Source organism: Lepisosteus oculatus, chromosome 14 (assembly GCF_040954835.1).
Source record: "Lepisosteus oculatus isolate fLepOcu1 chromosome 14, fLepOcu1.hap2, whole genome shotgun sequence".
Classification (NCBI taxonomy): domain Eukaryota; kingdom Metazoa; phylum Chordata; class Actinopteri; order Semionotiformes; family Lepisosteidae; genus Lepisosteus; species Lepisosteus oculatus.
Window position 1 is genome coordinate 54,445,909 of NC_090709.1, and position 26,063 is coordinate 54,471,971.

Genomic DNA, 26,063 nt, shown 5'->3' on the forward strand with positions numbered 1-26,063 from the left:
AGGAATTCAAAGGAGAATCCCAAGGGCAGGACATTCTCGCAGCGCGCCTCCTGACCATCCTGAGACTCAGCCCGGACAACCACGGAACGGCCAGTGTGTCAGAGTGCCAGAACTTTCCTTTGTTCTAAGAGTCTAGAGTGGAGGTTGCCAGAGAGTAACCAGCAGCAGGCCTCGTGAACAGGTCAGAACTGTGGACAGCTGAATCACTATTCAGAACTAGCTCTTCATTAGGAACGAACCGGTCCTCTTCCTGACTTGCTGGGACCCACAGTCATCTTTTCTCCTGTGCACAAACTTTGCTAGTTAAAGCCAACACTAACTAGCCGGTCAGTGAGCATCAGCAGCGCACCGTCGCAAGCCGCACAGCACAGCCTGGCACCGAGCCAGAGAGCGCGGATTGGACAGCAACAGCCTGCAACTGTTTCTTTGTGCCCGCAGGAGATCTGAATCCCCAAAGATTGGATGAGTATTCAACTTCAATGCATTACAGCTCAAGAATTCAATTGTTATCCCAACCAGTTGATATCAATTTAATTCCTAAGAGTTATGTACTTGTTTTGAGTATCTAATGTAGAAGTTGTAACCAAGTTCACTTTACGAAACGGTCTTAATGAATGATATACTGAACGTATGTCCTCTTGATATATGTAACACTTCGTAACTGATTGAATATATATCTTTTGTATTCTGATAACCCTCTCGATAAGATCTGTTAGTTTAAGGCATATTCTATGTATTAATAAATGTATCCTCGTGTATTAGTACCTGTGTGTGTGCGTTGTTTGAGTTATGTCGCATGGTTGGACTCTAAAGCCATCAAAAGAATCAACTTTGTGATTTACTGCTACAATTAATAATTGTCTCAGTAAATGCCCAAACCCTACAGAACTGGTGCCTTCAGAGAGCCACTATAATCTACGTTATTTGGCGTCCCTGAACCGGCATAATCTACACGCCTTTAAAGATGGCTTCTCAAAGCGCTTTACAGAAAAAAACAGGAACAACAACAAATAAAAATAAACAATAAAAAGCACCATTTCAGTGAGAGGGGTGAGCCCGTTTAGAGTAAAGCAGATGTGAAGTCATTTTTCGTGCCTTGACACAATTCACAACAGAGTCTAACAGATTTTAAATCGTCAGGCATTTTCTTGACGGCAAAGGTCTTGCAGTGGATGTTGCACTTCATATCTAAAGCAACCTCTTGCTGTGTGGGCTTGTCATCGCTCTAGTACCGTGTGTACAAACTCAGATGCATTTTATCCAGTCAATGCCATTCTCTTCGATAAATTAATTCAGAAGCTGAAAAATTAGCTCTCCTGTAGTTCCTGTTGGTAGCGGCTTACAGAACAGAAAGTCCTCATGGGACATGCCCTCAAACTCGTATCTAACGTAAACAAGCAAATTGGCCAAATCGACTTACAGACTCATCTAATTGCAGTGAAAAGCGTCTGCTCATCTTAATGCGCTCTATCAGCGTACTTTTTATATAATCCGCCATTTCAATAATTCTATGAATGACTGTGTCTTTCAGAGGGGGAAGCAGGTCGAGCTGTTTAGCAGCTTTTTCTCCACACATAATACGTGTCAGCTCTTTTGCCAACGGTAAATAAGGTTCTTCAAAAATAGTGTGGGCCTTACCTGCTTTAGCAATCCACAAGCTTGCTTTCAGGAGTCTGTCTCAGAAGTTAAAAGAAGTTTTTATTTCATGCGCATGGGAGCGAAACACATTGATGCTCAGGTATTTTTCTCAAATTAACCTAGAACAGCTCTTAAATATTTTTCTGTTACCTATCATGCTTTCCTGTGATCACAAGATTACCAGCGTTCCTAGCACGCATTTCTATTCATTCCTGTGTTTACAACATTGGCATTGTTCTGAAATCACACACATTCTCCTACCTCCCTATTTGCTGGAGATAAGCTTTTTTAAATACAATTGGTCACTTGCGTTCATAGCACGCATTCCTATAGAATGGTATAGAATTACATTGTAGCTCTGTGTCCACTCAAGTATTCGCGCACGCTGTATCGTGGTACGTGGGCTGCATATTCGACATGTATTAAAATAGAAAATATGAAAACCCATCCCGATTTTTCAGTGCACACAACAAAGTTCCAGGGTCATATGGCGTACCAGCTGGCGGCGCTCTGCGCACCACTCCTGGTACGCATACCACAGTTTGAGAACCACTGACATAAGCAAAATTGAGTGTGACACAAGATGGCAGTCTTGCACTGTTAGAGTTCTGTCAGAAATAAGGAACGATGGAAATCAATGTGCATCACCACCTGGATGATGGATGATGCGCCAGTCCATTCTGTGGTGCGCGGTATAACCGGTAGAAATATGATATGGATTTGGCTATAGTGCATATACACCGATAGAGAATGGATATTGGTGTTTACATAGATTGCGACACCACTGTCATCGAAAAATGGGGTTTGGAAATTTTCACCATTGACCGCTCATAGTTTAAAATTCTGCTGTATTTTAGCTCCAGTTATATAATTCAATATCTTGCTGATATTTGGAAATCTGATCTGTTCAGAATTATTGATCTTGGGTGATTCAGACGTCCGGTTTATGACGCAACTGGGATCATTGCGGCCAATAAAGACATGCTTCCCTTTTCCGAGAAAACAAACGCACATGTTCGGTATGCCCGTCTGCAAACACAAATAGGTAGAGAAGTGGAGAAAGGCAGCGCTAGCGAGACAGGAACAAGCGATGAAATTGTGTTGTGTTCAAAAGAAGGGTCATCGGCTGGTTGGAAATGGTTTGGATTTAAAAAGTCACCATGAGCAGAAAACAGCACTGCATCCTCTTTTTCAAATTTTTACACTAAGCAGCTGTTTGAATACTTGAGGTGTTATTACTTTAATGCTTGAATATTTCTTATTTATTTTATTATTAATTTATATATTCATTTTATTTTGTTTTAAGTATGACTTAAGTTTATAAGAATTTTATTTGAAGTATAACATTTACTTATTTCGTTGATTTTCATAAGTTTATTGTTTCTGTTCTGCACAATAAAAATGTTCTTAAAATGTTCGACCTCTACTTAAGTTCAATGTGAAATTTCAAGTGTGACAGTGGCGCACTCTACTCCGCAGCATGTAGGAATGTGCCCCTACAGCAGCTGTGCCTCATCAAGCTACATAAGAACCTCACGAGATCGCAGACAGGGGTTTAAGCTCTGAACCAGCCTTCTAACTGAACAGCTAGTGAATTACTGTTCTCCTTTATTGGAAGGACATTTTTATATAGCGACAAAAACCTGTTTTTCGATACGACACCAGCACACCATTTGCTTCCTGGCTAAAGAAAAGAAGCCGGTGCTCAGGCAGTCCACCTTAACCTACACTATTACAAAAGGAACAACACAGTAGCTACTGTACCAACAAGTTAATAATAACCTAATAGTTAACTCCAGGCAATAAAAACATACAATCCAAGTCTTTTAAAATATGTTCTATTGAAATTATGAAAACAAATTATATATCATAATATATATCATTACTGTCCAAAATTACAAATTAAAATTATAATGATTTAAATTGTAGGCCACAAAGCCCAGCCCTACATTCAGCACACACCAGCTCTCAGTGGTGAGGAGAGCAGTGTGATGAAGCCAGTTCAGAGATGGGGGTTATTAGGAGGCCATGATGGGTAAAGACCAGGGGGAAATTTGGCCAGGACACCAGGGTAACACCCCTACTCTTTTCAAGAAGCGCCCTGGGATTTTTAATGATCATGTAGAATCAGAACCTTGGTTTACGTCTCATCCAAAGGACGGCGCCTTTTTACAGTACAGTGTCCCCGTCACTATACTGGGGCATTAGGACCCACACAGACCACAAGATGAGCGCCCCCTACTGGCCCCACTAACATCTTTTCCAGCAGCAACCTTAGTTTTTCCCAGGAGTCTCAGATCCGAGCGTTCTGGCGCACTATGGCTGCCGTCGCATCATCCAGGTGGGGCTGCACATTGGTGGTGGAAGAGGGGAGTCCCCATTACCTGTAAAGCGCTTTGAGTGGAGTGTCCAAAAAAGCGCTATATGAGTGTAAGCAATTATTATTAATAATAATAATTATTATTATTATCCAGGTACTGACCAGGCTCACACCTGATAAGCTTCAGAGGGTTGCCAATGTGGCTGCTGGCTAGTAGCTAGTAAGGCTTAATGCTAATGGTGTGCTCTGTGAAAGAGAACATTTGCTTACTGTGTACATAAATAATAAAGCACTCTACAGTAAAAAAATACACAATGAGAGGAGACAACAGAATTACACCATTACAATAAGGGTTTGGAATACAGTGGAAGAGCAAAGCAATTGAAAAAAGGTTTAAGTCTTGATTTAATTGTGCTCAGGGAAGGTGTCTCTCTGGTATCCTTAGGAATAGAATTCCAGAGCTTTGGAGCATCACACCAGAAGGCCCTGTCACCCATAGACAGGCTTGGGGGACAGACAGGAGACCAGAATTAGAAGAGCGAAGGTTGTGAGGTGGGGAGTAGGACAATAGTAGCTCAGACTGGTACTAACCTGACAGGAAGCCAGTACAAGGACTCCAGGATAGTAGTAATGTGATTGCTTGCACTAGACATGGTCAGGATCCTAGCTGCTAAATTCTGAATATATTGAAGTTTTTTCATGTGGATTTAGATACTCCAGTGAGTAGAGCATTTCAGTAGTCAATCTCAGAGAAGATGAAAGTTCCAGCCAGCTTTTCAGTTAGTCTTCAACAGTTAGTCTTCAGATCAACAGCAAAGTAGTCAGCAGCAGAATCACAGTCATGGCGGAAATAATGAAATGGCTGGAGGTGAATGTTTAGATATCGTAGCAGTAAAAACCAGGTAGAAAGAAATATAAATGTATACAGATGCAGCCATTCAAAATGAGTGAGGTATGCTGCGGTAAAATGTGGTGGGCATGGCACAATATACCGCAATATACCATATGGAAATTAGATTATGATAATAGTATCTGGAAGCAGCTTGTAAGACCTTGTAAAACCGCCAGGTTTGCCAGGTGGAGCTAATAAAGCTTAATGTCTCATGTACACTATTTGAGCTGTCGCCAGAAAACACTGTTGAGGGACAATCTTTTTCCAATTAAGAATTTAGGTTGCATACTCTTTAGACTTTTAATAATTGAAAACTCAATTACAGCATGTTAATCATTAAACATTAAAAAGTCAATACATTTTATAAAAGTAAGATTGCTCAGTTGGACAAAAGTATACCTTCCACCTTGATCATAAATATTTTAATTATGCAGAAATATGTTATGCATCAAAGTCTTTATGGAAGATATTACTAATATAACTAATATTAGTAATATAATTAATAATAAGTGACCTTGGGCATTACCTTACTCTTTGTATCCGTCTGCATTAGTTTAAGTGTTGCAACACAAAAATACTTTATTTTTCCATTGACAAAAAGTAAAACCACAAACTATCCAAAGATAGTGTACTACTGTGATAATTTGAGCTACAGTATATGAATATAATTATATAGTTATTAATTTATTTAAATACGCAATTCTTGCATCCCCCAGCACTCCAGAGGCTATTTGTGCCTGGAATGACATCCTCCAAAACATCTTGCATTATCTTGAAGAGTATAAAGAGTACAGTCTTGGGTGATGGCTTGAATTCAAGTAAAACCTACATCCTAGTCAGTGATCGTATGGCTGTCTGTTACTCCCAGGGCACTGTATGAGACAAAAGGGTCATCTGGTGAAGTATTTTATCTCTCTTTTAACTCTCATCACCCTGTTTAACAGTAGGGCTATATGTACAGAATGGCTACTGTGTGTCTCCCAGGTAGGCTTGAGTTTAAGTGGAGGATGTTAGTGGGACCCTTTGAAATGCATATGGATCTTTAGGTTATAATGAAAAGTTCTACATAAATGCAATGTTACCAAATCTCAAAACCTGTTGTATCTGGTGTATACCACTTCCTGCACAGAACTTCTGGTGTTACTCTCTGGGATACTGTCCCAGTACTGTCATGATCAACTGTCATGATCAAGTGTTTATATAGACAATACTGTTTAAATACTGCATAAGATTGACTAGTATGTTCTATGATAATATCCCAGTAATGTCCAGATAAACTGGTGCTACCCCCTGTAATACTGTCCCAGTACAGTCCAGATCAACTGGTGTTACTCCCTGTGATACTGTCCAAGTACTGTCCAGATCAACTGGTGGTTCTATAACTGATACTATCCAGATCATCTAGAAATACTCTCAATGATACTATCAATATCACCTGGAGTTACTCCCCATTATACTGTCCCAATACTTTCCAGATCTCCAGATACAGCAATAAGCATTGTGCTTTTCTGACCATAGGTTTTACACTATTCACTATGTAAATAATTGTATATACTTCTAGTTGAGAAGAAAGGACGTTTTAAAAATCTTAAGTGAATTCCTTTCTTACCTGTCCATAGGATTATCTTCAGCCACGCTAATGAGATAACTATTGTTAATAGCAGAGCTGCTAGCTCCCAGGAGGCCATGGCTGGGGTGGCTCGACCTTCTGTCAGCTGGACTGATGAAATGAAATGGCCTGGTGATACCTGATGGAGAGAAGACGAAGAGTTTACAGTGGGGAAGTGTGTTGTTGGTTCGAAATATTCTTTCCTAGTGTTTTCCAGCTGGGCTTAGTTGAGAACTATACTGTCTATACTGTGTGTTTTCAAAATCAAAGACTGGAATAAACTTCCCCTTTTTCCTCCTTGTGGGGCTTTATAAGAGCCACTGTACTTGTACTTTCACTTAAGAGTTTCATTAACAAAACAAACAAAACTTTTGAAAAAAAGTGTCAGTTGATTAGAAGTCAGATGATATCTTGCTTTCCCACTTGTAAGAACAGTTTAATGACAAGTTTGGTGTTTCTCCACATCAATAATTTACTTTTAAATATTTAAGAAGTGTTTAAAATTTTTAGATAAGTTTTGAAAATACCACAAAGTTGGTAATCAAGCTCCTATATTCCTCGTCCCTCCCCTCTAATACACCCCACAATTGCAGAGTCACCCGAAAAATTCTGCAGATGACATGCCTCAGAGTTGAACTTGAAGTCAGAGGTATAATAAGTGAACAGGAATGAAGCAAGGACAGTCCCAGTATTAATTTAATAATAATAATTTCAAACTTCTTGTATGAAATTATTATTATGACTTTCTCAAAGTCATTTTTTTCTTCGGTTTTCATTACCTTCGCTTATTAAAATGCATAATTGAAGTCAGAGGTATAATAAGTGAACAGGAATGAAGCAAGGACAGTCCCAGTATTAATTTAATAATAATAATTTCAAACTTCTTGTATGAAATTATTATTATGACTTTCTCAAAGTCATTTTTTTCTTCGGTTTTCATTACCTTCGCTTATTAAAATGCATATTTATTAGACACGATGTTTCAGATGTCAATAACTTGAACAAATGACACAGAGCCTGCAACATTTCACAGCTTTTAGTTAAACAATATCTAGTACCTGGTTGCATTTTTAGAAACCTTAGTTTGAATAAAGCAGATCCCAGGTGCAAGTGACTTTATAAAGTGAGAAGGCATTATGCTATCTTTCCATATATCAGTTGAAGCCTTTTGAAGTCTCTCAAAAACATAAAAATGTAACATAACATTGTGTGGCATGATGGACAACTGATTCTTTTAATTTTAAAGAAAATCAAAAATAAGAAATAATAACGTCTGCCTAAAACAGACATTGCATGATTTTAAAACCCATAAAAAACAGGTTTAGTTAAAAACACGAAATCCACTAAAATTGGGTGATTTTCCATGTGATCAGTATAGAATCTTTGTGCAAGCTGTATGTTTTTTCTAACTTTTTAATTGAACATTTTAAACACTTTAATTGTATAAATGCAACATGCATTTCATACAGATATAGTACAATCACATTCTCCTGTCTTTCCATGGTGTGAAGCAAATTAGCAGGTAGCTGAGAAAATTGCCCACTGAACTCAGTCAGAGAAGAGGCAGCACTATAAGGAGGGCCCATTGGGGCCCTCTTTTCTGATCGCCCTATCATCTCATATCGCCGACCACCTAATCTGCGTAACCTCCTTGTTCACAGCTCCCTTGACCGCCCTCAACAACCATCCACACCAGGCACTTTCCCTTGCAACAGAGCTCGCTGTATCACCTGCAAGTACACAGCCACAACCACACTCATTCAAGGCCCCTCAGGACAATTCCGGATCACCCAGACAGCATCTTGTACCTCCAGCAACCTTATTTACTGTATCTCTTGCAGTAAATGCCCAGTCATCTACATTGGAGAAACAGGAAGGAGACTCGGAGACCGCTTCAGAGAACACGTCAGGGCTGTGAAGATTAAAGATCTCTCCAAGCCCATTGTTTCTCATTTCACCTCTGACGGCCACGACCACACTAATCTCTCCGTCTGTGTTCTCAAAGACGGTTTTCCGAACTCATACATCAGAAAGACCACCGAAACTAAAATTATTCTGCAGTTAGGATCACACATTCTCCCTTCCCTTAACGACAGATTACTGTTCTTTTAAATTTTCTCCATTCATTGGAAGTTTCATTTCACACCTCTCTGCACCCATTCTGACTTCACACCTCTTGATTGGCCTCTCTTTCTGTCCCCTGCTCCCGCCTCTCACTCCTCCTCCCTCCCAACCTTTGTTCTCCCGCTACTTTACCTTTGCCTACTGCCCTGTCTCTCTCACACCTGAAGAAGGCTCCACGGCCGAAACGTTGTGTTCTCTTTCTTCTTTTTTTCAGCATGGAATAAACCTATTACTTGTTCCTTTGCAGCCTACGCATGCTGACGCAGCTACCCACCTGAACTATAAGGAGACTGAGCACGTCTGCCTTTAAAACTTCATAATGGAATATAAATCTTTTTTTTACTTGAAATCTTGTAATTATCATTAAAAATAGCTTTCTCCTTATAGTCATCATTTCTCATAATAGTTTTATATTTGAAACCACCGTTAAACAAAGCAGGGGCTTATATTACTTTCATTACACATGGAAAAATTATACATTTTTTGTTTTTATTGTTTTAAAATAAATTTTAGAAAAGTTTCATCTACACAGATATCACAGACTATTTTTGATTGTATTTCCTGATGTTATGTCACAGTTCAATATTTTATATACATCTAAATAAAGTCAGGCGTTAGGTGCATAAACTATTGGTAATCAATAATTAGTGTTAATAAGTATTAAAATTCACACTGTGAATTTATTGTTCCTTCCATGCAATAAACTCATCTGTTTAACTTCATCTCGGGATCCAGAACTTATTCTTTCTGTGACAACAATTTCGGAATAGTTGGCAGGATACTCCAGAAGGTGCAAAACTTCCTATCGGCAGGAGAGACGGTCAGCGATGCACATTACTAAGAGGTAAGGACTCCTCTTTTATTAAAAGTCCCATCTCTCTTGTCTGACCGGTTGGGAAGTCTCTGCTCCCTGCGAGGATCGCCCGAGATGATAGAGTAAACGTGAGTTTCAGTATACCTCTGGCCCGGGGAAGACACCAGTGTATGTAATGGGTGGTTGGCAGTAAGCCCAGAATTTGGTCTGGCAGGCGGCGATCCACGGTCTTGTGCACATTGTCATTATTGATATTGTAATCAATATTGTAACAGCCAGCATACAGATGGTACAAGCTGGTTCCTGCGCTGTGACAGTACAGCCCTCTACTCCCTTGCGCAAAACAGGGATGTTGGCTGCATAGGCAGAAGAAGGTCTTCTGCAGCTCAGCCGGCAAAACCTTTGTTGAGCGTTGCAGGAGACCCGGGTTTGAGCCCATGTGGTGAAGGATGAACCGGGACAGGAGCAGCGAGACAACAAGCCCAAAAATCCAAATTCATTAGAATATTAATAATATATTCTGTATATAAATTGTAATGTTTTTACAAATATAAGAAGAGGCGATACAAAATGTGTAAATATAACATTTGTCCCTCCTTTTACTTAAAGAATTGCGTGAAGAAATCCTTAATCACGAAACCATCACAACCAGATACACACACTCACATCATAGTCAACATCAAGCTATAATAGTGAACTTTTTTTATATATTCAGCTTTGTAAGAAACAAAGTAATTCTCTGATCGGGCTTAAAACCACCTGGGTGCAGCGCACTAGATGACAGTCCATTAACTATCACCACTATAAGGACAATAATCTTAAAAAAAACAAACATCAAATCAGTACACCTTTGATGAAATTCAAGCATTTTAAATGTTTAATTAAAAACGAAAAATCTTACAGCGTATACAAAGATTATAGATTGATCACGAGGAAGAAATATCACCTGTTTGTTGATCATAAAAGTGGTTTTTAACTATCTAAACCAGTTTTTTACAGCTTTTAAAGTCATCCAATGTTAGGCAGGAACATATCATTGTATTTTTTATTTTGTTTTTTAAAATTAAAAACAATAGTTTGCCCATCGTGTTGATAAGCTTTTCCCCGATTACTGGCAATTGTAAAAAATAATCCTCCCCTCCTCCCTAGTTCAATTTAAAGATTTCCAAGAAGAAATCCTTAAACACAAAACCATCACATATAATAATTCAATGATGCCGACGGACCAGGTTCAATTCCAAGCGTTATACTACAGTATGAAGTATAGTTCAAACTTTTTTTAATTTCTAAGTTAAATTGTTGACCGAGTACTGGCTGCTGACATTTGGATTAAGAAAAAATATAGATTTTCTCAATTTGGATTTAAACCTGAAAAGACACATCATGTTCACAATTAACTATAATAGTGGACTATTTTAATGCATTAGGCTCTATGAGAAACGAATCAAAAGCTCTGATCTTGCTTTGAACCGCCTGAGTACAGCTCGCTACATTACAGTGCGCATTACCACTATAAGGACAATATACGTTTTTTTTAAAAAAAGAAACAAATGTCAAAATGTTTCCACGACAACCATTTGTGATACTGTAGTTGCTTAGTTACACGATCCCATATTAATAACTATCAATTGATGTTAAATCACTACAACATTTATCTTTTTACAATAACTTTGTACAATAACTATTCTTAGAAAAGGATAAAACGTTATAACTTTTTATGAAGTACAGAATATAAGCTTAATAATGTTAGTACAAGCATGTTAAAACCAGAACCCACTGTAAGTTACCAAGTTAAAGACTTTGATCTGTAAAATATTTATGAATAATTAAATTATTTATGATGAATTTGGAAGGTTGTGTACTTTTGTGTTCTTTTGTGTCCAGCTGAGCAATCTTGCTTTTATGAAATATACCGACTTTTTAATGTTTAATGATTAACAAAATTATTTAAAGTCTATAGAGTATACAACTTAAATTCTTAATTGGAAAAAGATTGTCCCTCAGCAGTGACTGGGTTTTGAAACTCGGTGTTTTCTGGCGGCAGCTCAAATGAGACGTTTAGCTTAATTAGCTTCACCTGGCGGTTTTACAAGGTGCTTCTGGATACTAATATCCTATTTAAAAAACATGCAGTATGATGCGGTATAATGCGCTACGTCCACTGCATTTTAACTGAGCGTACCTCACTCATTTTGAATGGTTGGATCTGTATGAGATAGACCTTAACATGTTATAGTCAATGTATGTTAGCTCTGAAGTTATTAACTCTGATCTTTGTAGTCCTTTAATAGTCAAGATTTAAACTGTTGTCTAACAAGTCAAGCGAGAAAGTGAGTCCTTTTATTAGTCACAATTCACTTAATAAAAGAAGTCTGAAATTAAATTAAAAATTTTTAGATAAATATTCAAAATATTGTTGATCTGGACATAAAATAATCTGGGGAAAAAATGGTTTGATGCTTGAATTCAAGCACTTTATTTAGTCACACTTAATTTTTATTTTTAATTTAACTATAAATATTATAATAAAACTATTATCACATCCCCAGCTAAAACAGATGAATAACAATAAATGCTGTCAGATGCTGATGTCTAACGTTTTGAGCTCAACTAGAGCTATTAGCATATCATGTCAAAACTACTATTTTTTTGCCTCATATTTTCCTTCATTCCTTCGCTTTCTCCTGCAAGCGATGACTCTCTCCCAGCTTCTCCTACACAGTCAATGCCAAATGATGCCACGCTTTCCAGACATGCACTAGCTTGACTTTAGCTCCTGCAATCCCTGTTAAAAAATCCCTTCCAACTCCTTCACAAAGCCATAATTTGGGCATTTCCTCTTCCTCTGTGAAACTGCAGAACTGCCAAAGAAAGGAGATATGCATATATACTGTATATTTAGGATATATATATATAATGGACTTTGGAGATATGTAATGCTTTGAAAATGTTCTTATACCCTTCCTGTGATTGGTGCTTTTCAACAACCCTATCCCAGATTTACTTTGAAAGTTTGTGTTCGTGATGTATTTGTACTAATCAGCTGTGGGATCTTCCAGTTATTTATACTTATCCTGAGCTCATGTGAAACACTATTTGTGGTCTCCAGTCAAAAAATTGACTTCTAAAGATATTTGGTTGCACTAGACCCTATTTAGGTGTGTCTAAGTAAAGGGCATGAATACTTATACAATCAGTCACTTATAATCTGTTTTATATTTACAATTAATGAAGGAAGATCTGTGGAATTTTGTTTTCACTTTGACATTATAGATTGTTTTATATTGATCAATTGCAAAAAAAAAAACAAATAAATACACTGTAATTCTATATTTGAACACAGTTAAATGTGAAAATGTCAAATGAGGGTGAAAATTTGCAATAGCCACTGTAAGGCTCTATTAGTGTGTGTTGTACAGTTTAACATAAGATTGACTTAAATTCTACTTCTTAAGTATCTATTTGTGGCAGATCCTTTGTGTCTGCACTAAAGAACAGGGTTTCATGTGACAGATGGTACATTTTGAAGGCAAGATCCATAAAGCTGGAAGATCAACACAAAAGAAATAAGGTGCATTGTCTTGCCTGGCAGTCTTGTATTGGACATACAAGATGAAGAAGTAGCACTTTACAATCTGTAGGAAGACCCTAGAGAAAGACAACAGCCTGGGATAGCTTTACCAGCAGCTCTCACATCCAACCCAGGCTGCAGTCATTTATATTTTGTTGAGGACTTTGGAAATAATGGAAATCCTCCCGGAAGATGAAAATCTACAAACAGTGTTAACACTCCATCCAATTATGTCTACTCTCTGTGCCTGGATGTCTAGCAGAGAGCCATAGGTACAACTGGATGATGGTCTTATACTCACAGATCACAGCCAATCATCAAAAAGACAAATAGTCAACTTAGGGACGTAGAGAGCATGAAAATCCACTCTACCCTGTGAGATCATGATCAATCACCAACCGTATTTTCCTCAGAGAGAAAGCATGGTGTATTTCTTTTAACTCACTCACCTCACGCTTGACCAAAACCAGGCTGATGGACAATAATGCCAGCACTGTTTCCTAAGAATTGAAGCGTGAAGCACCAGTTTAGGGCACAGTTTATAACAACAGAATTCTGCCCAAGGTCTAGCCTACAGCAAGATCTTTCTCCCTAATGTGCCAAGATTGGATTGGCATCATGCCCAGCAGAGCACAGACTGGGCATCGCTTCAACGAGCAACTGTCTCCTCTTGCACAGGAATTACTACTCCACAGTTGCTGGATGTGAATAATTCAGTGCTCACACACATTTTTTATTCCTATTTAATAAATCTAACAGTTGAATGTTGAATCTGAATGTTGAGTATATATGCACGACAGATTGACAACTGATTAATGTTATACTAAATGGGTATAAACAGATTGTTTTAAGATTTTACTTTGATATTTGATATTACTTTAATATTGATATATTTGCCACCATTTCTCTGCAAACTCTTGCTTAACTACTGGAGTTTTTAATGAAAGTCTAGGAGAGGTGTTGACAGCCAGGTTCAATCATTAATTCGCAATCACCAAAGACATAATTTCCTCTCTTGAAACACTTATAATGTCACGCAATCCCTTTTCCTACCTCTATGGCTCTTTTTGTAATAGACCATGCTACTGTATGGCCCTGCTTGTCATTATCAAAGTCAGGCAGCCCACGAGTCTATCAATATTATAAATTTATTCAGTAGAGGCCTGTGCCAATACTGCTTTTGCAATAACTGTAAGAACATTACTGCATGAGTTGCTTTAAAAGTATTAAAACCGAGTGGAAAAGTTACATTCTTTAACTCACTGTTATAGTATTATTCAGTACTAGTCTTTACAATGCCAACTGAAAAACTACCACAGTCGAAGTACTAATGTCATGCTGATCAAAAATCTCATTTTTGACAGAGCGCTTTTATAAAGCTGAAATGCATGTTCAAACAACTCTCATGTTTGAAAGAGTAACTTACTTCTCACACGTTAATCTCTAGCCAAGACAATTAGTGATTTTCCAATATACAAAATCTTTCATAGTTTTCTACTTAATTTGTTGGGTAGCTACAATGTAAAAAATGGTTGTCTTCAGCCAGTCAAGAAGTTCCTGGGTGCCGTGATTCATATGTCACTTCACTTTTGTTTAATTTAACTCATAATGTAGCTGTATTCCGTTTGTTTTTCTTAAGAGGTTATTAACAATAACTTTTCTTGGTTGCTTGCCTTATATGAAGTGCAGCCAGATCTTTTTCTTCAGCAGAAAACATGAAGAACCTCAAGCATTTCTTGCTTCTTCTTTCCCAAGCGAGGTGCTCTAGTTGAAATATTTAACCTCATTAGTACAGCATCTACATCTCAACATTTATCTGGGTACCAGTCAATTAAGAAACAATAAGAATTAATTAACATGAAGTGTTGAAAAGAAATGAGGAACAGTAAAACAAAAGAGGAGAGCGTTGAACCCTGGTAACACTAAAGCACAGCAGTAGCCTTGAGGCACCCCTGCAGCCCTGAGATTAGACCCATTAACCAGTTTGTTAGAAGAATAAATGTAGAAAACTTGCGAGGAAAATAATTTCCGTTTTAGTAATTTGTTTCATATTAATTCATTTCAAAACAAACATGTAAAGCAGTTTAGACTTCCTCTTATCATCATTGCAGATTACTTTTGTCCGCACTATCATATTTTCTATTGCACATTTTGAGGCTAGCTACCGTAAACTTGCACCAGAGATCACCCGATGAATCCGCCAAAATAAATTTGAACTGCGAACCCATTGAATCTAACCAATTATTGGTTCACAAATTATTCAATGTTTTTATCGGTTTTATGGACCAATGGGGACCCACAGGTCCGTTTAAAAAATACCCCTGCTCAAGCCAGGGCCCCTAAACTAGCCTGTTCGTTAATCTGCCCCTGTCGAAAAGACCCCGCTTTTCGCAGTGAAACGGCTACTTTTGAGCATAAAAACGTGTATTTTCAGCTAATTTTTTGTTTTGCTTTCACTTCTCATTTTAGCGTAACTGAGCTCATGTGATCGGGGGCAGGAGCACAATTTTAGCTTAGCCGCTCTGATGTTTACAGATCTCCACTCGCTCCTCTCTTACTGTAGATCGATATCACACCGCCACAGCGCCTTGATACTCCATCGAAAAACTCCGTCGCCCGGTTTCGAAGTGCTCGTCACTGCCGGACCTGTGGCGATTCAAGAGAACAGGGTCGTCAGTCTGAATCAGGTTAATGCCTTCACCAGCTGTATTGTATTCAGCGCTTTGTATTGTGCGCCACTGTTAGAGGTTAGTACAGCTACTGCGCATCGAGTCAGAATTAGAGCAGTTCCCAGTGGCATTTGTCCTAGACTGTAAATTCAGAAGTATTTTAAGCGGGAATATCTAAAAATGCCATTAAAGCAATCTGCTTGTCATGATACCTGCTTGTCCGAGAGCTGTGCTGTGTCTGAAATTGAACCGCTCCTCCTCTGTGGTGCTGATCTGGGGATGTGGCAGAAGAGATGATCCCTCTCGAGTTTTTAGTCACACTTTTCTTTCACTTTCGAGTTTCATTATGAAGACAACAGGGTATAAATAGTCACACTTTTCTTTCACTTTCGAGTTTCATTATGAAGACAACAGGGTATAAATAACTGGATTTCTCACTTTCAGCTTTTCATCCCGATAAATTCTGGAGAAAAATAAACTTGGTTTAAAGCAAAACGCTGCCATGGTTGGTTGAAATTTCTCGTATAACCCTGTTTTTATTATTTAAAGGCTCAACTTAAATTAAGTGATTGCATTTATATATAAGCACAAAGTTACATGTAATTGTATTTACTTCCTCTTTCGCGTAGATACATTGCATTGCTGTATAGTGTAACGCATACGGCCACCAATGAGTGTGTAAGAGCCGGTTTACCAGAGCGGTGACATCACCGCCCTTCCCTGTAATAGCAGGGCCACGGCCGCCGGGCTGAAGGAAGATCTCTGTTTAGCTGACCAGGCTGGGTCCCTGTTGAGTGACGCCGGAAGTGTGCTCTCACGAGGCACCAGTTCTGTAGGGTTTGGACATTTACTGGGACAATTATTAATTGTAGCAGTAAATCACATAATTGATTCTTTAATGGCCTTAGAATCCAACCATGCGATATAACTCAAACAACGCACACACACAGGTACTAATACACGAGGATACATTTATTAATACATAGAATATGCATATAAACCAAACAGATCTTATCGAGAGGGTTATCAGAATACAAAAGGTATATATTCAGTCAGTTACGAAGAGTTACATTTATCAAGAGGACATTCATTCAGTATATCATTCATTTAGACCGTTTTGTAAATGCACTTGGTTATAACTTCTACATTGGATACTCAAAACAAGTACATAACTCTTAGGAATTAAAGTGATATCAACTGGTTGGGATAACAATTGAATTCTCGAGCAGTAATGCATTGAAGTTGAATACTCATCCAATCTCTGGGGATTCAGATCTCCTGCGGGCACAAAGAAACAATTGCAGGCTTGTTGCTGTCCAATCCGCACTGTCTGGCTAAGTGCCAGGCTGTGCTGTGCGGCTTGCGACGGTGCGCTGCTGATGCTCTCTGAAGACTGGCTAGTTAGTGTTGGCTTTAACTAGCAAAGTTATGCTCAGGAGAAAAGATGACTGTGGGTCCCAGCAGGTCAGAAAGAGGACCGGTTCGTTCCTGATGAAGCGCTAGTTCTGAATAGTGATTCAGCTGTCCACAGTTCCGACCTGTTCATCAGGCATGCTGCTGATGCTAACCTCGGGTGGATCCTCTGGTTACTCTCTGGCAACCTCCGCTCTAGACTCCTAGAACAGAGGAAAGTTCTGGCACTCAGACACACTGGCCGTTCCGTGGTTGTCCGGGCTGAGTCTCAGGATGGTCAGGAGGCGTGCTGCGAGAATGTCCTGCCCTTGGGAGCCTTTTGCTCCTGGGCCGTCCTGCCCTGGAATTCTCCTTTGAATTCCCTTTAGAAAAGTCCACGAAATAGTCTCTCAGGCCCTCTGTGTTGCCTGTTTTTACCTGGAGGAACTTCAGCTCGTTCATTGGCTGAAAGTTCCATGGGCATCAGTGTCCCACGTGGGTTACTCGGCCCTACCAGTCCCCGATTGGTTGATCAAGGTGAGATATGAGTCACTTACTCCTGACACACCCTAGACAGATAGGCGCCAATGGATGACCATTGATCATGATTGATCTTAGCTAAGTGCATCCCCATTTGGGAGCTGTCCCTTAACAAAAGAAAACATCTTTAAATCAGCCTGCATGAATAGTTTCTCTGTGGCTGCACCACAGAGATGAACAGAGAGATGGGGCCTCATTTGGAAAAGCACAGCAACACGTAATTCTGTCTTATTAACAAGCATTGCCGCTACAAGTGAAAGACTGAAGTGAAATAGAGCGGGGACGAAGGCAGTGAAGAGAGAGAACGTGGGAAGAAGAGAAAAACGCAAGGCGAAAAAAGAAGCGTCGTAAAAGAGGTGACGGAGCTGTCCTCTCTATAAGAAAGGTGCCATTGAACCCTGCACTCACTTATGGCCACACCCACTTGAGCATGCCTGATCTTGTTTGATCTCAGATGCTAAGCAGGGTTGGGCCTGGTTAGTACTTGGATGGGGGACTTCCTGGGAATACCAGGTGCTGTAAGCTTTAAAGCACAGGAGGTGCCCTATCCCCGCTCGCTCGCTCATTCCCCTGTTCACACGTGCAGTGCGGCTTTTCCGTCTGTTTATTTGTCAGCTTTGGCGAGACACGGGTGCTTGTGTATTACCGTGAGCGTTTTTTATTCTGATCATGAACAGTTTTACAAGTCCGCAAAGGATCGAGGAAAGGTTTATCGCCAGCTGAAAAGAGACACAGCGCTTCGGCTGTGGAGACTTGTTCGGCTGGCGTTCGGGGAGTCGCGTTTTTCAGAATTGTATTGAGATCGTTTTCCACAGAGCTCAGATGTCAAAGCACCGCAGCAGCTCTCCACAGCGATCCTCTATAGCGCCCTTTCTCCCGCAGCTCCGTCCTCATTGGAAGGAAGCAAGAGTGAAAGGTTGAAGTGAAATAGAGCGGGGACGAAGGCAGTGAAGAGAGAGAACGTGGGAAGAAGAGAAAAACGCAAGGGAAAAAAGCAGCGTCGTAAAAGAGGTGATGGAGCTGTCCTCTCTATAAGAAGGGTGCCAGCGACCCTTGGTCTTGCTTACGGCCACACCCCCTTGAGCACGCCTGATCTCGGAAGATAAACAGAGATGGGCCTGGTTAGTACTTGGATGGGAGACTGCCTGGGAATACCAGGTGCTGTAAGCTTTTAAGCGCAGGAGCTTGTAAAACTGATCATGAACAGTTTTACAAGTCCGCAAAGGATCGAGGAAAGGTTTATCGCCAGCTGAAAAGAGACACAGCGCTTCCGCTGTGGAGACTTGTTCGGCTGGCGTTCGGGGAGTCGCGTTTTTCAGAATTGTATTGAGATCGTTTTCCACAGAGCTCAGATGTCAAAGCACAGCAGCAGCTCTCAAAAAAGCAGCGTCGTAAAAGAGGTGACGGAGCTGTTCTCTCTATAAGAAGGAGAAGAAGAAGAGGAACAGAGGATTTGTTTGTCTTAAGTTAGACTTTGTTTTTTGTGTTTTTTTGGTGTTTATGGTTGATTTTTGAAGCCCTCCCCTTCAGCCTAGCTCTGTTTGGGGAGGGGAGAGACTTTTGGGGTTTTTTTGTTGCTTTTTTGTTGCTTTCTGAGTCCTGTTTGTGTTTTAATGGAAGGAAAAAACATGGAGGCAGAGAATGTTATTGTAGTGGAGGAGGAGAGTGGTGTAGGAAAGAGAAGGATGAGGAATTCGGACCGACCCCCCCGGCGGCTTTTTGCAAGGGCGCATACTGTTGTGGTGGATGTGAGCGGCGTGGAGAAACCGTCTGCGGGTGCTATTATCGCAGCTGTGCACGGCGTCTGTGGGGAGGGCTCTCTTTTTGCCTGCCACCCCCGGACGCCAAAAGAGTTTGAACTGACTCTGGACTCAAAGGAACATGCAGACGCGGTGGCTGTGGGGCTGGATGTGCAGGGCACACCCTGCTACTGACGCTGGCTGGAGCGGAAGGAGGTAGTGGTGTCCTTCCTCCATTTCCCGGCATATATCTCAAACGAGACTATCAAGGAGAAGCTGAGTAGCTGGGGGGTGAGAGTGATTTCGGACATCAGGATGGGCCACTACCCTAGGACCACCATTGCTGATGGCATGAGGTTTGTTCGGATTCGCTTTCCCGAGCATGTACAGATGCAGCCATTCAAAATGGGTGAGGTATTTTGCGGCATACCCCGGTGGGCGTGTCGCGGTATCACGCGGTATCACGCAGTTCACGTGTGTCACGTGACTAACTATCCGGCGTCGCCTTGTAAAACCGCCAGGGGGAGCTTAACCTCTCATGTACAGCATTTGAGCCTTTAATTTTGAACTGTGTATTACAGCATGTTAATCATCAGTCATTAAAATGTTGGTATATTTTATGAAAGCAAGATTGCTCAGTTGGACAAAAGTACACAACCTACCTTTATCAGAAATATTTATGCATCAAAGCCTTTACTGAAGATATTACTAATAGTATTAATAATGGATGACTTTGGACAAGCTGTATACTCAAAGTATAATTTCTTTAGCACATTTGTACAAGCACTTGGAATCTGTCCAAGCCATACTTTGTCAGGCATTTTGTTTTACTTCAACGGGCATAAAAACTTCCTTGCTTTTAACAGGGCGTTTCATATTTTCTAACTACGAAAATGATTTAAAATGCGACACCTATCATGAAAAGAAAAAAATACACACCAGTATTCCATTTCTCCCTAAACATTGTAAGCTTCGAAGTCTTTAACTAACGTGATACCGGAGTCAACAAGCATACTTTTAGAATTTGATTAAAAGGGAATATAATATGGAATCGCGTATCTCAAGAATTTAATAACGGTATGATTATATCCGTGTACTGCGGCAGAGCTGTGTAGGGCTGTTTCGCCTGCCTGTTCATGCGAGCTGTCTTGTAGCCTACTGGTCTAGGTGCGTGACTACCAACTAGCAGTTTGTGTGTTCGAATCCAGCTGGTGCTGGACCTTCCAGTTTTATTTATTTATTTTTTAATCGCGTAACATAAACATATTACCGTATGCAAACTGTACTGTATACAATATGTATATGTATATTTAATGTCTTAACTGTGCCCGTTTAAGTATTGGATATTCATATCTAATTTTACCACTGAAGGGAAATCTTAACATAAACATACAGTATATGGCTGGTCTCGGTACTTTAAAGAAAAAAATACACACCAGTATTCCATTTCTCCCTAAACATTGTAAGCTTCGAAGTCTTTAACTAACGTGATACCGGAGTCAACAAGCATACTTTTAGAATTTGATTAAAAGGGAATATAATATGGAATCGCGTATCTCAAGAAATTAATAACGATATAATTATATTCATGTTGCAAAAGAACTGCAACGGACATAAAAACTCCCTTGCATGGTTTCATTACGACCAGAATCGGTCTTGAGATATTTTTAACTTGATTTACAGTTTTTGAGAGGTATGTCTTAACACCGATACTACAGTGCTTAAGTACTGCTCACGTTTATGTTTCTAGGTTTATATTATGCATTTCATACGGTCAAATTACTTTTGAGCAACTAATAAGAAGCGCGAAACGGTATGCGTTTTACTTTCGTTTTGTGCTGAAACCCGTGGATTGATTAGAGATATCAAGTACATACAAATCATTTTTTAAATGTTGTAGTTCGTCTTGAAAAAATGTTACAAGTACATCATCTATCAACAATCACACAGGTTCTGTTTCCATATTGCGGATTTTGGTTAGGTATTATCAAATCCGGTGGCGCTGTTAGTTTACTGAGTCCCATGTCACATGGTCTGTGATTGAAACCTGTAAAACTGGTTTAATTCATCACAGCCAGCACTGTTCAGGTGTGAGGGTCAAGGGGACAAGGGGATCGTGAGCTGTGTCTAGGTTAATGGTTCCCTCACGAGCTTCTTTCCAGTGACCTTGCCTGGGGGCACCGCCACCTCGTTGATCTACCAATATGCTGACGACACCAGACTGACGTTGGCGGAGATCTCGGCCATTTTAGAGGTGGTGCAGGCCTACTGCGCTGCCTCGGGCGCCAAGGTAAACTTGGAGAAGTCTGAGGTCATGCCGGTGGGGAGGGCAGACCTTGCCCCGCTCTTCGGCTACCCTTTCAGGGTTGAGACGGGTCACCTGAAGGTCCTTGGCGTCTACATTAACGCTGATGAGCAGGCCACTGGGCTTCTCCTGTGGAAGGAGAAGCTCATTAAGATGAGGGCCAATTAAATCGGTGGAGACACAGGTCCCTGACCCTAAAGGGAAGGGTCCTGCTCGTTAACACACTGTGCCTGTCCCTCTTGTGGTACCCACTGTCTGTGATGCCTCTTCCTGAACGGGTAGAGAATGAGATTAGGCAACTGGTGGTGGGATTCGTGTGGGAGGGGAAGCCTCCGCGGGTCACTCATGACACCCTCATTGGGGAAATCTCCAGGGGTGGGCTGAAGCTGTGTGATGTAGGCCTGAAGCTGAAAAGCTTTAGGCTGAAAGTAGTGAAGAAGTTCCTTGACCTGGATAATGTCAGCATTTGGAAGATTGGTATGGGAAGCTACCTCGAGACTTGCGGGGGCTTGGGGCAGGAGACTCTCCTGGTGAGGCTGACTCCGGGGTTGATAAAACATCTGCCCTCCTTTTACAGGGAGGTCCTGCTGGCGAGGGGGTAGTTCATGTCCCAGCATGTCTCCTACATGCCGGAGACCCGGGCCCAGATTCTGGAACAGCCTCTGTTCCTCGACCCCCTGCTGGTGTCTCGATGGAACAGGCAGCTCTACGAGGCTGGCATATCCAAGGTCAAGGATCTTCTTTATGAAGTAAAGGACGGATTTCTGCCCACCCAGGCTATTGTCAACGCTGTGCGAGAGGTCGACGACGAGCTGCCTGTCAGTAAGATCCGTCAGGATTACGAGCAGCTCAAACTCGGTCTCCCGGACAGTTGGCTGGAGAAGCTCCATCTACAAGACGGGGCCTGGCCGGAGCTGAGGGTGAAGTGGGGGGACCGTGGGGTGGACCTCCTGGGGTTCACCACCAGCATGTTCTACAGGCTGATGGTGGCGAAACGCTTCAGAGTGCCGGTCTCAGAGGTGTTCTGGGGTAAGATCTTCCCCCAGCTCGAGCCAGGGCGTACTTGACGGATCTGCTGGATGGCCTGTTTCGCTCTGTTCGAGGAGCTGTTCTTGACGGGGTGCCCTGGAAAGAGCTGTTCCTCTTTGGGTACCGCGGGTCTGAGAGGGGGGTTAACGCCATTTTAGTGAACCTCCTCCTCAGCCTAACGAGGACAGCTGTCTGGGAGAGGAGGAACCTCATGATGTACCATGGCCTGAAGCCAGACCTTGTCAGGCTGTGCATTGCCAGGGTGAAGGACTGCTTCTCTCTCAGCCTGGCCTACTGCAGGGCTGAGAGGCGGATGGCCGACTTTCGCAGGATCTTCTTAAAAAATAACATCTTTGTGGACCTGCGGGAGGAAGGCCTGTACTTCCGGCTCTGAGATGGGGGTGTCTTTGAACAAAAGACACACACGGCTCCACCCTTTTCCACCCCTGAATAGCATTGGCGAGTTGAATAGCATTCAATTCACATCGAATAGCATTGGCCCCTGAATAGCCCCTGAATAGCATTGGCGTAGCTCAGCACTGGGCCACTGGGCACAATTTCCCACCGTTTCCAGAGTGTAGTGGTTATCACGTTAGCCTCACATGTGGAATGTCCCCAGTTCAAAACAGAGCACCTTTTTTTGTTGCCACGCACACTGTTTGGGGATTCGCCTAGCGCTGTGATCGAACAGACCCACTCACCTCTTAGTGTGGCGGGATCTGCACAGTGCATGTCGCAGCGCTTTCTGCTTTCACTTCAATGTGCTTCCTGATGTCGAGTCGTGTGCTGTGCAGAGGCTCTGAAAGCGAGAGCAATGAAAAAGTGCACAGCGCTGTGAAAGAAAACACAGAGAAGTGAAAGGCAGTCCTTTCTCTAAGACCGGGGTAAAGTTAGCTTGAAGTTCAAAAACGATTTTGGCACACCTATAGTGCTTTCGCGAAATCTCTTAGAGTTACAAAAACACTTGCTTTGTGTATAAAATGCATTATGAATGTCTCAGCCTTCACTTTGCCATTTTTATGACTTTTTTTTACCACGCTCAAATATTGTTTTGTCCATATCTTCACAATGGAAGCACAGAACGTCTTCAAACCAAATGCATTTTAAAGACCACAACTTGTGGAAATTTCCACATTCTCTACATCAAACTTTCAGTGAGCTAATTTCGTTTTTCATCGATGCGTAATTACGCACTAACTGGAACCCGGGGGACCGCTGTGTGCACATGTTCACAATGCGAGAAATACTGTTCAATACGGCTTCATGCGAAAAACCCGTATATGACCTTAGGAAGCAGAACAGTGCAGTCTCCAATTACCCAGACTGTAAGATGACAAGATGAGTTGATGGAAAGAGCACAAAAGTTCAGCTCGTACAATAGGCAACGAAGATCCCAGCGTCGTCATCGCACATGAAAGGACTGCCTTGCAGACCAAGGGCAGTGGGCGGTGCCCTGTAAGAGGGGCAGAGGCGGTAAGCCATGATGCCGAGACACATGAAGTGAGGGGGATTAGCTCAAATGGTAGAGCGCTCGCTTAGCATGCCCGGTGCTCTCGTTTAGCCTCTGCGACTTCTGACAGATGCTCCTCCATTGCGGAGAGAATGTCCTTCAGTTGTCAAGCGTTGAAGGGCCACACCTCCTTCCCAACCTCAGTCTGCACTGAGTGCGTCTCCGGCATTTTCTCGTCCAATTTGTCAGCTTAGCAAGTGAAAAGTATATCCGAGTGAAAACAGTGCTGATAATACTCTCACGAATTGTTAGAAGATGTGCTTTTGATCATCGATTGCTTAACAATCACATTTGTTCGACTTGAGCCATCAAGCTCGTAGTTTTCCTTCAAATCTTGAAAGCTCTCAGTGAGAACATCATAGGCTGCAGGACGCCCTGTAACTTGTGTACTTCAACAGAAAGAAGAGCAGACAGCTCCACAATTATGCGAGGCGCAGAGAGCGCAAGGCGAGCCGCACACGTTTCGCGTGCCGTGTGATGGCAATTCACCAGGCTCGTTCAGTCATTAGTCACATTCCATCGTTTGCCATAAGCAGACGCTGCGAAGTGATGTGGATATCAGTTCCCAGTCTTGTGGAAGAGGAGGAAAAGAGCACACGAGGGCTCGTCCGGGAGTTTAACCCAGGACCTCTCGCACCCTAAGCGAGAATCATACCACTAAACCAACGAGCCACAGCAGCACTTTCCATTTCAATCTGTCAGCGAGCTTGAGGATGGGGGAGAGGCGCCATTCGCTCGTCCAGTCAGACCTTCATCAATAAGTCAAGAAAGCCGCAATTACACGACTGCCTTGCAGACGAAGGGCAGTGAACTGTGCCCGGTAAGAGGGGAACAAGCGGCACTAGGTGACGCCGAGGCATAAGTCCCAGTGAGGGGGGATGGCTTGTATGGTACAGCGCTTGCTTTGCATGTGGGAGATAGCAGGATCAATTCCCGCATTCTCCAGGTGTGTGCTTAGAGCTTGATGTGCCGAAAGGTGTCCTTTAGCCTGTGGTCCCGCCTTGCATGGAGAGCATCGTGCAGCTGTTAAGCGTTTCACAGCCACACCCCCTTTTCATTTTCTCTCTGGCTTAAGCGTCACTCCGCCCCTCTCTCTTGACATTTCATGTCAGCATGTCAGAAGTCCGAGTGACATTTTTAATGGCTGAGTGAGGGCACGATGCTGAAGCAGAGAGGCCACTTCAGCCACAGAGACTTGTGCTAGGTGAGATCTGAAAGACGGACTCGCAACAGAAACAGACCAAAAATGTATCGGTGAGATCAAAAGGCAAATGCAACATTCAGCAGAGGGCGTGTAAAGATTAGGGAACGGGCGACTGAAATCCATGTGAGACAAACTTTCCGGTGTGTGTACTGCAGCTGGGCTTGTTGGCGTAATTGGTAGTGCATCAGTCTCGTCATCTAAAGGGCCTGAGTTTGATCCTCACACGGGGCAGGGCTGCTTCCTCTCTTGCTCTTTTTAAACACTTGCGGCAACTGTTCGCTCATAACCACGTCTGGAATGCGTGACTTTACACGGGCGAGAAGCAACGCCGCATCCCTTTTCTAAAGAACATTCACATTCAGAAATAAGTCAAGAAATTTGCCATTACTATCGCTCGCACTGCTGTCAGCCTGCCCATGTTGCCAAAGAAAGATTCACTCGGCGTCAACATGACAGAACAGCGATCACTTGAAAACAATGTTCCACACTCCGTAAGCAAGAACTTCAGTGTTTGCAGTCACCCGATATGCCGATAGTCAAAGGAGTGCAAAACACGAAGCGTCAAAAGACAAGATGAGTTGATGGAAAGAGCGTTGCATTGATGAGCACAAAAGTTCAGCTCGTACAATAGGCAACAAAGGTCTCAGCGTCGTCATCGCACTTGAAAGGACTGCCTTGCAGACCAAGGGCAGTGGGCGGTGCCCGGT

The 26,063-nt window shown here is 41.8% G+C and overlaps 1 protein-coding gene, 1 non-coding gene and 2 pseudogenes across 2 annotated transcripts in view; 2 read left to right on the plus strand and 2 right to left on the minus strand.

Moving 5' to 3' along the window:
* LOC107076234 (interferon-induced very large GTPase 1-like) overlaps positions 1-15,930 on the minus strand; it is a gene marked incomplete at its 3' end in the record, with an annotated part of 33,519 nt that extends 17,589 nt beyond the window's left edge. The window contains exons 1-3 of the mRNA XM_069198220.1: positions 15,850-15,930; positions 15,527-15,614; positions 6,460-6,598 (exon numbers count right to left, since the gene is read on the minus strand). Coding sequence (XP_069054321.1) covers positions 6,460-6,538 — 79 coding nt within the window. The remainder of the gene's footprint in view (positions 1-6,459; positions 6,599-15,526; positions 15,615-15,849) is intronic.
* A 2,045-nt stretch (positions 15,931-17,975) lies between these two features.
* LOC138218931 (5S ribosomal RNA) lies at positions 17,976-18,094 on the plus strand (annotated as a pseudogene).
* A 536-nt stretch (positions 18,095-18,630) lies between these two features.
* LOC138219183 (5S ribosomal RNA) lies at positions 18,631-18,739 on the plus strand (annotated as a pseudogene).
* A 6,013-nt stretch (positions 18,740-24,752) lies between these two features.
* trnap-agg (transfer RNA proline (anticodon AGG)) lies at positions 24,753-24,824 on the minus strand. The gene has a single exon. It is a non-coding gene; the product is annotated as a tRNA-Pro (tRNA).
* Between the last annotated feature and the right edge of the window lie 1,239 nt (positions 24,825-26,063).